At 38.7% G+C, this 12,530-nt stretch overlaps 2 protein-coding genes across 2 annotated transcripts in view; both read right to left on the bottom strand.

The window, feature by feature from the left end:
- The window catches only part of LOC140951946 (rabankyrin-5-like), a 29,635-nt gene extending 27,196 nt beyond the window's left edge, over nucleotides 1-2,439 (bottom strand). Inside the window, exons 1-2 of the mRNA XM_073401329.1 lie at nucleotides 2,399-2,439; nucleotides 734-929 (exon numbers count right to left, since the gene is read on the bottom strand). Coding sequence (XP_073257430.1) covers nucleotides 734-929; nucleotides 2,399-2,411 — 209 coding nt within the window. The 5' untranslated portion in view covers nucleotides 2,412-2,439. The remainder of the gene's footprint in view (nucleotides 1-733; nucleotides 930-2,398) is intronic.
- Nucleotides 2,440-6,108: 3,669 nt separating this feature from the next.
- Nucleotides 6,109-7,612, bottom strand: LOC140952191 (uncharacterized). The gene has a single exon (XM_073401614.1). It carries the CDS (start codon nucleotides 7,466-7,468, stop codon nucleotides 6,290-6,292), a length of 1,179 nt encoding a protein of 392 aa, XP_073257715.1. The 5' UTR covers nucleotides 7,469-7,612; the 3' UTR covers nucleotides 6,109-6,289.
- Nucleotides 7,613-12,530: the final 4,918 nt, after the last annotated feature.

The following is a 12,530-nucleotide window of genomic DNA, read 5'->3' as shown; positions in this document are numbered from 1 at the left end:
TTCATTTATTTTATAGCTTGATTAACAACGGTAATTTGTATGTTATGTCTTCAATTTCAAGTTCAATGGAAGGATAGTGCTCTTTGAACAACAGATGGACTGAGTGTTTGTTGAGATCATACAGTATAAGTTTTGTTAAGTTTATTCAAGTTACGAGAATAAATGCCTCTCTCAAATAAACACCACCTATCATCTATTAAATGCCTCCACTAGGACCCCTAAAATTAAATAGATGCCCTGAGCGTTTATTAAATTTAGTCTGTTTGTCAGAAATTTTTCAAATGTTTTTGGTTGGTAATTTTAATTACCAGTACATACTACATAAAATTTATAACACACAATCATGGCAAACAATGAACTACAAAAAGCATGGCCTGTGCCCACTACAAAGTTGCAAAACTTTAGGTGGATGTACCATCATTTAGCTTAAGTAGAACAACAAATTTAATCTTATGCAGCCAAATATAGATTAAGCAAATCATATTATAGCTAGTCATATGCAGATCTCATAAAAAGGTTACTTGTTGGGCAATAAATAATTAATTTAGTGATAACAATAAATTTTATTATTGCTATCACTTCACCCACAAAAAACTAGAACATTGGTTTATACAAATGTTATGATTTTCAGCCAGTCCTAATTAGTTAAATCATGTAAAGGAAGTGCATGCAAAAAATACTATGTTAATGTAAGGATGTCTAGAATTTCACCAGGATAGAAAACTGATCTTACCTGTATAAGTCTTTATCAAACAGTTCAGCCACAGTTTTCAATAGTTTACTGACAAATGTATTTTCATGTTCCCCTGTCTGTCCAGATGCTGCCACAGCCAAACTGTATTTCTGCTCCAAGTCTATCAACTTGTTTTGTAGTTTGACATACTCTTGGCGCAATAGGCTCAGGTGCCTCTCTAACTTGGCCACCTGACCTTCAGTATTATGACAAAGTAATAATAGTCACATAAAACTGTCAATTCTCAATACACTAGGCAAACTTGTTATTATCATTGATTGGTCACTGTCTACCATTGAGCAGATTCTACCACTTAAGTAAACACTGAGCTAAAACCTAGATGAATGCTGATTTTCTTTTCCCATAGAAACTTTAATTCTCTTAGGATGAGAGCTGCCCACGCACATAGTTTTTCTTTAACAAGCTCTTGTTCACTGTATCCTAACTATCCCAAATTTCACTGACCAATGAGAACACGAAATCACAGATTCACTATAGCTTGGGTGGTTGGCCTTCACCCTTAGAAAATCAAGATGGTTGATCATGATGATTTTGATGATGCCAGGTTTTCCTGGAAAATCAGCAAAATCTGGTGCATGCAGGAAACAGGGAAATCTAGAAAACTGGCTGGGATTTTTCTGACATATAAAACCAGGCTACCATTATTTTCACAGCTATGCAGCCATCAAAGACAAAACAACATTGAACAGATTTCATTCAATTAAATGATGCAAAGATCATTGGATATTGGTGGATTTGACCAAATCCATTTATAACTGGTGTTGATTTTTTTTTTTGCAAAAATAAAATGTAAATATCAGTTGTGTAAACGAGAGCATCAAATTGAGACAGCAGCACATGATTAGCCTGCGAACTATTTAAACATGCAATTTGCCCTTTTTTCATGATAATGAACAATATATCATGTTCATTTTACATCTTTAAACATGGGCAACCTGTGCAGACTCTATTAGTGCTTAAAATAAGACCAGGCACCTACAATACTGGAGCTCCAGCAGGTGATCTCTTGCAAATCACCAGCTGTATTTCTTGCGTTTATAAATAAAAATGAACAAACTGTCAATTCACTTAAATTAAGACTAATTAAAACGTTTTAAAACACATCAAATGTTTGATTTTATAGAATGACACTGTGAGACAGTTTTGAAGCATGTGCCATTTTGTCTTCTGTCTGTTTTGAAATTAGAAATTAAAATACTTATTTCCATGAGGATATCTATATAATAGTTGGAAATATTCCCCACAGTCTAATGCATTTATTATCATACATGTGTCGACCTGAACTTAAGCTTATTACCCAAATTTTGTGAGAAATTGGATGAGATTGGTGCAAGAATATTAAAGGTATGGAGTTGTGCGGAAATATTATCCAAGATTAAGCAACAATGTTTGGCAAAAGCAAGCAATTTAGACTCAACATTGTATACAATATGCAATTGATGATCTGGTATATGGACACAAATCTACCAGGTTGTTCTATTCCTTGCGCCAATCCGCGACTTGCTATCGAGTCGGGGATTTCTTAAAATTGTAGAGTGCCCATCTAAATTTTTTCTTGGTAAATGCATCTACCATAAACGTGAGCTCGACATTTCCGCGGGATCTTTCACAGGAAATGCTGACTTATGGTAGATATTCACTTACCTTCGTCCGCCATCTTGGATGTTTTGTGAACGCTCGTCTCATACCCCCACAGCACCCCTACAGGATTTGAGGGTGGAGGATAGGGGTGGGGCTGAGTTACGGACTGCAAGTGCGCTGAGGAGCCGGGACCGGACGGGGACTTGAAGGTGTTTTTAAAAACTTATTGACTATGGTTTAAAAAACGAAAACAAATTTTTATTTCTGACGCAATAAAGGGAAAAATAAAAGTTGAAAATATGGGGGGGGGGGGGGGGGGAGAGAATAAGGTGCGCTTGCAGGCCCAATAAGCGGACAAATTTGTAAAGACACGCCTATAATATATAGGCAAGTCTGGTATGTGTCCACCTTAAGGGAATTCACTCCGAGCTGGATTCTGGGCTCATTCTCTGGAGCCCTTTCCTTAACTATTCGCAATTTTAACAATGACCTAATGAAAGTCCTGAGGTAGCCTTCGAGCAAGTTCTCCCTTTGGGGGGAGTCGCGAGAAATCACGCGAGAACCGCACGCGAAAGGAGATACGATCGCCAAAATTGTAGATCTTGCTCGCAGGGTGATGGAGGATCGAACCAAAAAATACTGATAGAAAAACAGTCACTTCAGATGTCTTGCACATGACATGGAACGTTCTCATTTCGGACCTCGGGTACTTCATATTAGCCGCAAATAGTATTTAGAATTACCTAAGTGATTCATGTTTGACAGAATTGCTTGTGCTTAGGTGAGGCAGGGGTATAGGGGACACTTGTTGATGTAAATTAGGTGTTAAAAAAAATATATTTGAAGGCAATGTTAAGAAAATGTGTAATATAATAGTAAAATGTAATATTTGTTTTTCTACAAATAAAAAAAATTATCATTTTTTATTTGTTTGTTTGTTTGTTGATGTCTATCATAAAGGGCATGAATATAACATGCATTAATATTCTTTTAAAATATTTCCCCGATTCTCATTTGGCTAAAAGCCCACACATAACTCATCTTAACTAGCTACTGATGACCAAATTTGGAAAAATTTTGTGATTAATCAACCTACAACATCAAAAGTGCAGCTTCCTTGCAGGTTAATGCATCATTAACCAAGAAGACCTAGGGACGAGGTTGAGTTGTTTTGGTGGTGAAAACAAAAATGGCGGACATTTAACTCGTTTCAAGAGCAAGAACTAGGCAAAGTAATGGCTGGCTAAAAACATGGCAAGAACAGCAATAAGACAACTCGAAGGGCCACATCTGCTAGTTGGAGAATATTTGCGGAGCTGAACAACCCTAAACGTACACTATCAAACATGAACTTAACATCGATGGAGGTAAGCATGTTTTAGCTATGTTTTAACTGGGAATTATTTTGAATGAATAATAAAACAATTATTGAATTCGGCCTTCCTATCATATAAAGAATTACGGAGATCTCAGAGGGTGTTATCCACTTCAGCCTACCGCCTCGACGGATAACACCCTCCTCAATCTCCATAATTCTCCATAAGATACTTGGCCTCATTCATTAATTGTTAATTTTTGGACGTAATTGAGGTTATAACCACTTTCTTTGATACAATTCTCTCTCATCAAATTTGTCCCAAGAATTACTGGAAACAAGATAATTATTGTAATAACTTGACTCCCTCCTATGCTGGTGATAAGCCAGCTCTTCAAGTCCCAAAAGTGACCATCATCAATTTTCTTCTACCAATATCAATGCTTAATCAAGAGAAAAAGTCATGAGAATTGATAAACTGATCACTAAAGTAGGAAAAATTCAACTTTTTATCAAATGCCCTCAACTAATTCTTTAAGGAAATGTATTGAGATTAGTCTGGAGAATTTGTACGTGGATGAAGATTTTTACAGGCAGGCAATTAGAAAGCACTTTGAAATAACTGCTCTTTGTCAACAGGCATAACTGAAAGTACCCTGCGAACAGCAGTTTCTCCAAGCGGCCAGGAGAAACCACTGTTCACAGGGTAAACTGAAAGGCACCAAAGGCAAAGTTCTTGTGACATCTCTCTAACAAAAATAGAAGTTAATAATTATTATAACAACCACTGGATGCATTAGGCTTCCCATGAAAATTAAAAATAAATTATATACTTTATTCATAAATTAGTTTTAATATCTGGACTACGTTTCATCTGATACTGCACATAAAATTTTGTACCTTTTCAGCCTTACTGGCTATAGACTCAGTATTTCCGTATATTTTCAAAACCAAATGATTTAAAATTAATATACAAATAATTTCAAGAGATTAAATGTTAGCTCAAGCTGTATACAATGCCTCTAAGTTTATTACTTCATTACAGTTGACTCCCGATAACTCAAACCCTCGCTAACTCAACATCGTGTTAACTCGAACCAAAATCGATCTCCCTTGAATTTCCTTCATACATTTACTATAATTTTACCCTCGCTAACTGGAACCCTCGATAACTCGAACCTCCCACTAACTCGAAGAAATTTTTGTTTCCCTTCTGATCATTTCTAAATAAAATTTAGCCTCAATAACTCAAATCATGCTTTAAGCACCTGACAAGTCGAAAACAAGTGAGCAGCATTCTGAAACATTGAATTTTTTTAACAACCACGTATTCTCCGTCTTCACTTTTTTTTTCAGTCCAGTTTAAATACAGAGTCCAGTAATACGTATTTATCAAGCTTTGAAGTGTGCATATTACTTGCATTCATTCCCCATCCCATTTCCTTATTTCCAGTTATTTGCTTTGAAGTCCCGGTAAATTGAACTTCCACTAACTCAAACCTTTTTTTCGGTTTACCTTAAAGGTTCAAGTTATCAGGAGTGGACTGTATGTGCTTCTACTCAAAAACAGCTGGCCAGCATTATTACTAATGACAATTTTAGAATAAAACCACATTATTTGGAAGTGAAATAGCTAAATATTCCTAAAATTCACTAACATTAACATCCTTGTTTTATCATAACCAGTTAAAATTCTCTTCTCCTGTGCTAAAATATACAGACTTTCAAACAAACAGACCAACATAAGATTACAGAGAATATTATTACAGCCATGTGAAGAGATGATGTAATAGGCAAAACAAGTCTTTCAATACCAGTAATCCTGGTGCAACCATTGGTAACTGGCAGTCATTTTAAGTTTTTCATTGAAACTTAGTGTTTTACTTAAAGGACATAAGCACCACATGTATGAGTAATAAATTATAAGTTGTCATTTTTGTGATAGTACAAAAAATGTACAGAGGTGAAAACTATGTAACATTACATAAAAATAAAAGGTAAATGGCAGTAAATGTGATGGTCAATGTCACAGTAAAACAAAACATTATTGGCAAAAAGGATGCACCACTGAAACTCCACTCAGATGCTACAAAATGCTGTTACAACACTCTTTTTTTAGATTAAAAGAATTAATTTAAGTGAAAAAAAAGGTTTAACTCCTGGGGGGGGAGGGTTCTCCCTATGATGGCCTATAAGGGGAGGCTTCACCTCCTTGTTCAGGCTTTAGGTAAGGGCTAACAGATGAATTTTATGGCTTTTTTAAAGAGTTGAGAAAATATTCTACTTTTGTGAAAAGACACTGCATTTACAGCTGTTAAAAGGGATGCAAAGTTCTAAAAAAGGTAAAACGAAAGGGGTCCCTTTTTCGTGAAAATGGTATATAAAAGGGTAAAGGGTTGGACCTCGAGCGGAGCCCCCAGGTTCCCCCTTCCCCCCCCCCCCCCCCCCACCCCTCAGGGTTCAACTGCAATGCTTCTTTTTTAAAAAGCCAAAAATTGGGGTAGGTGGTATGATACTAAACAGAGAAAAAAGAGCGATCAATGGCCTAACTAAAAAAATCAGAGATCACAGCATAACTCACTGTCTTTGCAAGGACTTGTTGCAGTAATAAACAAATATCACATTGTAGCAATTAATATTCATTTCACAGTTGTTTGACTAGCTTGTTTCCCATATTCCTTGCATTTCACCCAGATTGAGGCACTGTAAAGTTCGTGAAGATGTTTGAATATACTACCATGTTCTGAATGATATCCAGATGTATCCACATCTGATAAAGGCCTTGGCAGAGTCTTAGATTTGCTCCGATCAAATCGTGAAGGCTCAACATTTCCATACAAAGTCCGGATATTGATATTGTTTCGCCTTCGCTCAGATTTTGGCCTCAGGTTTCGTGGAACAGGATCACGCTTTAACCTTGTTGTCAAATAGCTATCATCTTTGCTTTCCTTTGACACATTTCCACTCAGCTTGTTCAACAGATGCTCGGTGTGCATATCTTCCAACTGTCCCAAATCAGAATAGCTAAGAGGCATTATGTCTGCACTGTTAGAATAAAAACTGTCATTAAGTGAGAATTCATTTTGGATTGGAATTTGATCCTCATCGTCATCATCACCAAGACTGATTAAATTACCAACCGCTGGTTCTGTATTGGTTACAGTGATATGAGTGTTATAAGCTGATACAACTTCTTTTCTCTTTTGGGGTAGTAGATTATCGAAATCTACGCCGTCACTGTTTTTAATGTCACCATTTGCAGCGCCCTCAGTGATAGGTCTTGCCATGACCGCCTCAAAAGAGTCTAAATTGTCCTTTTTACTATTAATACCAACCAAATCTGAAGCACCGGAAACGCTTTCGATCGAAGTAGGATTCGCTTTAGAATTAGTGCAGCTTGCAGTGGCCAAGTCAATTTCCTCCGATGTCAACTTCTGTAACTTACTTTCGAACGACTCCACCATCATTTTCAAACAGTCATAATTCGAATGAGTGATAGCACGCATCCAGGCTTCCATATCCTTCGCAGTATCAGCTCCAAGTATGTAAGTTCTGGAGCCATCTCCTCCAAAGGAGATCTGAAACGCGTACGGTTCTCCGCTTTCCGCTAACTCTACGTGACAATTGTCCAGCACAATAACCCCGATCGGTTCTTTATCGGATCGCTTCTCAAAGTAATACAAAAGATTGCCTTTCAAAAGAAACCAACGTCGCTGATATCCTCTATTCAATTCGCCCTTCTTATTTAAGTAACCTTCTTTGTCGATCGGGGCAGAGGAAGTTGAGTATTCAGCTACGCATCTCTCGTTTAGCTTCATAATATTTGACGTAAATCGCTAAGTGACTCCACAAGAACTGTATTAAGGACGTTTTCCAAAACGGCAAATATAGATTAACTCTAGATTTATGCAAATAAACTCTTCTCAAAATAAGGACAACATTCATCTGCAGGCGCCATTTTGATACAGGCCACGTGATATCATTGTCATCTTTTCCACTTCAAATGTGACCGCGATAAGACGCGATCTGCACGCGCGTTTATGTTGATTTCTGTGGGGAGAGGAATGGAATGGTCAGCTGCTGGAACGGTCGTGTTCTATTTGGACCAATTCATCGTCTGATTCAGACTGAAGGTTTGTTTAAGGCCACTTGTTAAAGAAGAACCAAAGCAACCTTTCTGTTTTTTACCAATGATGTTGCACGTTGACAACCTTTGCAAAAGAAGTCTAGGAAGTCTGGAAATGACTATACCTAGAAAAGGTTGGAAAAGTGTTCTATTGGGAGCTTCAATCAAATCAACCAAAACCGGTTTTGGTTGAAACGGTTGGTCCCAATAGAACACAACCTTAGAGTCGTGCAAGTCGTGCCAGTCGCTCTTCCCAGAAATAAAAACAAAAAACGAAAAATGTGGGGAAGAGGCTGAGACTAACACTCTGCTTCACTTTCATCTTTTCTCCATTAAAAGAAATAACACAAACAAGCAAAAACAAAAAATTCAAAAGGAAACGGCAACAATCCTTGAAGTTATTGACAAAAAGAGGCCATTAGATTGACCAAGGGTGGATTCCAAGTTAAGAAAAATGAAGGTCTTAGGATCATCTCGGGATGAAATAAGTTATTCTTTTGATAAATTTTTATATTCGATAGATCATACTTTTAAAGTACAGTCGAACCTTCATGTGCGACCTCCTCTCATAGGTGACCACCTCCCATAATTAAGCGACCGCCTATCCAAAACACCCAAACTTTCCCCGTCAATCCTAGGTCAATGCCGACCACCTCCTGTAAGCGACCGTGACCACGTGCGCTTTTTGGGCCTCAAAGTATAAAATGATGTTCCATTGTTTTTAACCTCTTGTCAGCGACCACCTGACGCATTCCGTCTGATCTCTATACGTTAGGCTGTGTGCACTATGCTACTTAGATTACACGAAGAACTTTAGTAACAACATGGAACTACATATGGCGAAATTGCATGCAATAAATTATCTTCCATAAAGTAGATGATATGTGCCCTGCCATTTTTTTGGAAGAGGCGCCATGTCGTTCGATCCTTGTGAGCGACTACCTAAATGATGAGAGTTTTCTCATTCTCTTTAAATGATATGAACTCTTTGTTGATTAAAATGAAAAAGATTATTTCCAGTCAACTTACATTTTTATTTTGTATTAGGGATGAAAAAGATCATTCCTGCTAATAACAGACATAACAGTTCATTTGAAAAGAACCTTCGTGAAAAAAGCAAATGCAGACACGCGAACGTACGGCCGAAGTCAAAGGAGCCGCGCGAAATAAGAAACGCAACCGGTCACTATAAGTGAGTTTAGAACCTTCCTTAAAATTAACATATCTAGGGAGCAAGTGATTTTTTACGGTTAACTTTTTGTACCCTAATTACGGCTACCGGTTAAAATTTTTCAGTTTTTGCTGCTATCGACTAAATTTTTGGCCGTTTTACGCCTATCGGTTAACCCCATCAGTGAGACCCTCTTTCGAGGGTCTCAATGGGGTTAACCGATAGGCGTAAAACGGCCAAAAATTTAGTCGATAGCCGTAAAAATTGAAAAATTTTAACCGTTAGCCGTAAATTGGGTAAAAAAGAGTTAACCGTAAGAGTAATTGTTCCCTAGATTTGTTAATTTTAAGGGAGGTGCTTAACTCGCTTATGGTTGCGTTTTTTATTTTCCGGCTACTTTGACTCCGTACGCACGTTAGGCGAAAAGCCTTTTAGGTAATGACCAAGACCTAGGCTCCATTTCCGCCGCTATCTCGGGGAACTAATTTTTCCTATAGCGAAAGGGGGCTTCTTCCTGGGAATTAATATTTGCGATTTTCAGAACGTCGTGCCCTCGAAACACTAGTGAAACAACACGCAGAGCTGTTTGTAAAACACGTTGCCGATAAACAACATTTTCCTGTTTTTCTCTGACGCTACGGTAGACATTGCCATGCCTAGTCCCTGCATGTACGGCGTCTTGCCACGCAATCTCGGTCAAGGCATTTCGGTGGCGAACTCGCTCGGACCACGTGACCAGAAACGCATTAGCCGCGCGGAATAATGAGGTCTACCGACAAGGCAACGACAGGCAGTCGTTTTGTACAGTCCTTCGCTATCATTAAAAACACTGGACACGGAAATTTTGTTATTGGCCTTTTTCACACGAGAGCTAGAAAGGGATTATCCAGACTAGCCTGTGTACAGTCGCCCCCTCCTCCACAGCTTTAGACACCCCTTCTCCGATTTTTTCTGCGGGGAGGTTGCGGCTGTACACAGGCTACCTGTAACGGATAATCCATCTTCCGTCTTTCAAAATTGACGGATAAAGTCAGGGGGATTGTTCATTTCAATATTAAAACTATTCCATTTTCAAATTGAGACGTATTACCTATCTGACGCGAATCATCAAACGGATAACCCGTCTCACACGAATAAGCCGTCTCTAGTGTGGAATGTCGCGCCCCGGCCTTGAGTTGGGCGTTCGCGTGTCTGCTTACTGTTGGCATTTCTATGTGTAAAATAATATTAGAAGTGGAATACTTTATAAAAGTATATTGATCTATCAAATGTGAAAATTTTTCAATAGAATAGCTTATTTTATCCCGAGATGATCCGAAGGCCTTTATTTTGCTTTAAAGATACAAAAAATACAGGTTAATTAATATTTAACTTTTTGAAACAAAAGAAATTAATTTTTAACTTTTTTGTTAACCGTAACTGAAAAAAATTAACCGATAGCCGTAAAAGGGCCAAAATTTTAGCCGATAACCGTAAAAGCCACCACCCCATTGAGACCCTCCTATTACTGAACAATGAATAATACTATTCTTATTTAGGCAGGGGTGCCACAACAGCGATGAGCCAATTACAGTTGTCCCAGATACAAATACCGAACAGATACAAATTTTATGGCGCCGCTTCGATTGGTGGACTAAAATGTTGGTGCTTAGAGTAGGCATAGATCAGAGAGAAATTAGAGCAAAGCTATCAGCAAGAGGGACAAAACCCGGGTAAACAGCCCGAGTGTCTCGGCGGTTTTATTTTAGTTTATAAACGTAACTAAAACTAAAACTGTGACGAGTCATGCCCGCGAGCGAGCGAGTCAACCCACTTTACCGGCGAAGCCCTCGCATGACAGGATGAATGCAGTATGGTTCTATTGAAGTCAAGTAAAGAGTTTGACGCACTTTCAAGGAGCAGTAACTGCCTGATTTTCAAAAACTATAAACCATCAGTATAAGTATTTAAGAAGGATATGAGTTTAGACACCTATTTGAGACGGACCTACGGTGAAATCTTTACGGGGAGCCCACCCCGGATCCCCTCCCCCCCCCGGACAATCGTAGTGCTTCAGCAGCTGGTTACGACATACAATTGCCAGTCCATACAATGTATTAAACTTACAGGTTAGGGTGATTTGAGATCTAGAATTTTCGGAACATTTGTTGTAAAATTTCTTGCTTACCAGGATTTTCGAACATCTAAAAAATGGTATAATTGCCCATTTTTAACGGATTTTTACCCTAAAAAGGTCACTTAGAATTTTAGGGAGCCTGTTTTCTGGCTGAAATTTTCGAAAAGGTAAGTTCTGATCCCTATAATTTTCGGATCACTTGACTTTAAGTGGTTTTGAACAAGAGACTATAAAGGGGACAGAGAGGGCATCCCCCATATACACCCTATTCCATAGGTAATTCGTCTCGAGTTATTTTTAGATCGGGATAAAGTTACCTCGCGCGAGGCGTGGATGTTTCGTGGAGGTTTCGCATGACCAAACGCCGTGCAAAACATGTCGGGCGAGAGGCAATGAAAGCGTAAAAAGATCGGCGCTCACCTGGGAAAAAGAAATCGCTGGACTCTTTGACAACCCGTGAAATCAGTTTAACTCGAAGTTGTCGTAACCTCAGGGCTTAAATAAAATGAGAAATTTCGCCGGTCTATTGAAACCGGTCGTTTGTACAATTTATGGAGTTTAAGATCCAACGACGCGGACGACAACTAGAACGTTAAAAAAACAATAGGTTTAATTAGCAAAACAACAACTTCGCACGTGCAACACACTTTTTTGTTCATTTCTTTCCCGTTTTTGCACGACTACGACGTGAAAATGCCTAATTTTGCGTTTTATGGACTACGTAAATAAGCAACGACGAAATTTTATTTCTCTTTCTGAGCTTGAATATGGTCCCTTGAAATTCAGCTTTAGGAGGGTTCGCCTACAATTGACAAAGTAAGTGGGTAGGAATAATCGCTATAAAGACTGGAAAAAATAAACATCAAACCACAAATTGCTCTTTTCAAACTGTAAATTATAATTGATCCTGAGAGAATATTCAGTGTGTTAAGGATTTCCCTGCTCTACTGCAGTTAGCTCTATACAAGAGAGGAAGGGCGATTCTTCTTTAATTTCGGTTTCGCTGACACAGCTTTCGCAGAACTCTCGCTGTAGTCGTTTTCGTCGACAAAAGGAATAGCAAAATCGCTCTCCGCGTCTTCCCCCATTTTGTTCTGCGTCATTTCGTGAAGGACGCGTGGCTCTCAGCGTGGGTCATCCACGCGGAACACATTCGCGCTATGTGATTGGCTGTTGTCTAATCCCCCTTGAGATGTGTGGTGTTAAAAATAACTCGAGACGAATTACCTATGGAACAGGGTGTATATGAGGGATGCCCTCTCTGTCCCCTTTATAGTCTCTTGGTTTTGAACTATATTCTCGTTGGGTGATCCTGTAGGATGGATTTGGCGACAATATCATGGCTACTCCCTTACACGTCAGGTGCAAATCGCGTGTTAGGCTGGTAGGGTCTTGCCACATAATGCTCTTGCAGCCCTTGCAAGCACTTCCACAAGAAACGCACAAACGAAATGTATTATGGGATAT

This window comes from Porites lutea, chromosome 11 (assembly GCF_958299795.1).
Source record: "Porites lutea chromosome 11, jaPorLute2.1, whole genome shotgun sequence".
NCBI classification, from domain to species: domain Eukaryota; kingdom Metazoa; phylum Cnidaria; class Anthozoa; order Scleractinia; family Poritidae; genus Porites; species Porites lutea.
Note: the sequence above shows the minus strand (reverse complement) of the source record. Positions and strands in the feature narration are given on the sequence as shown.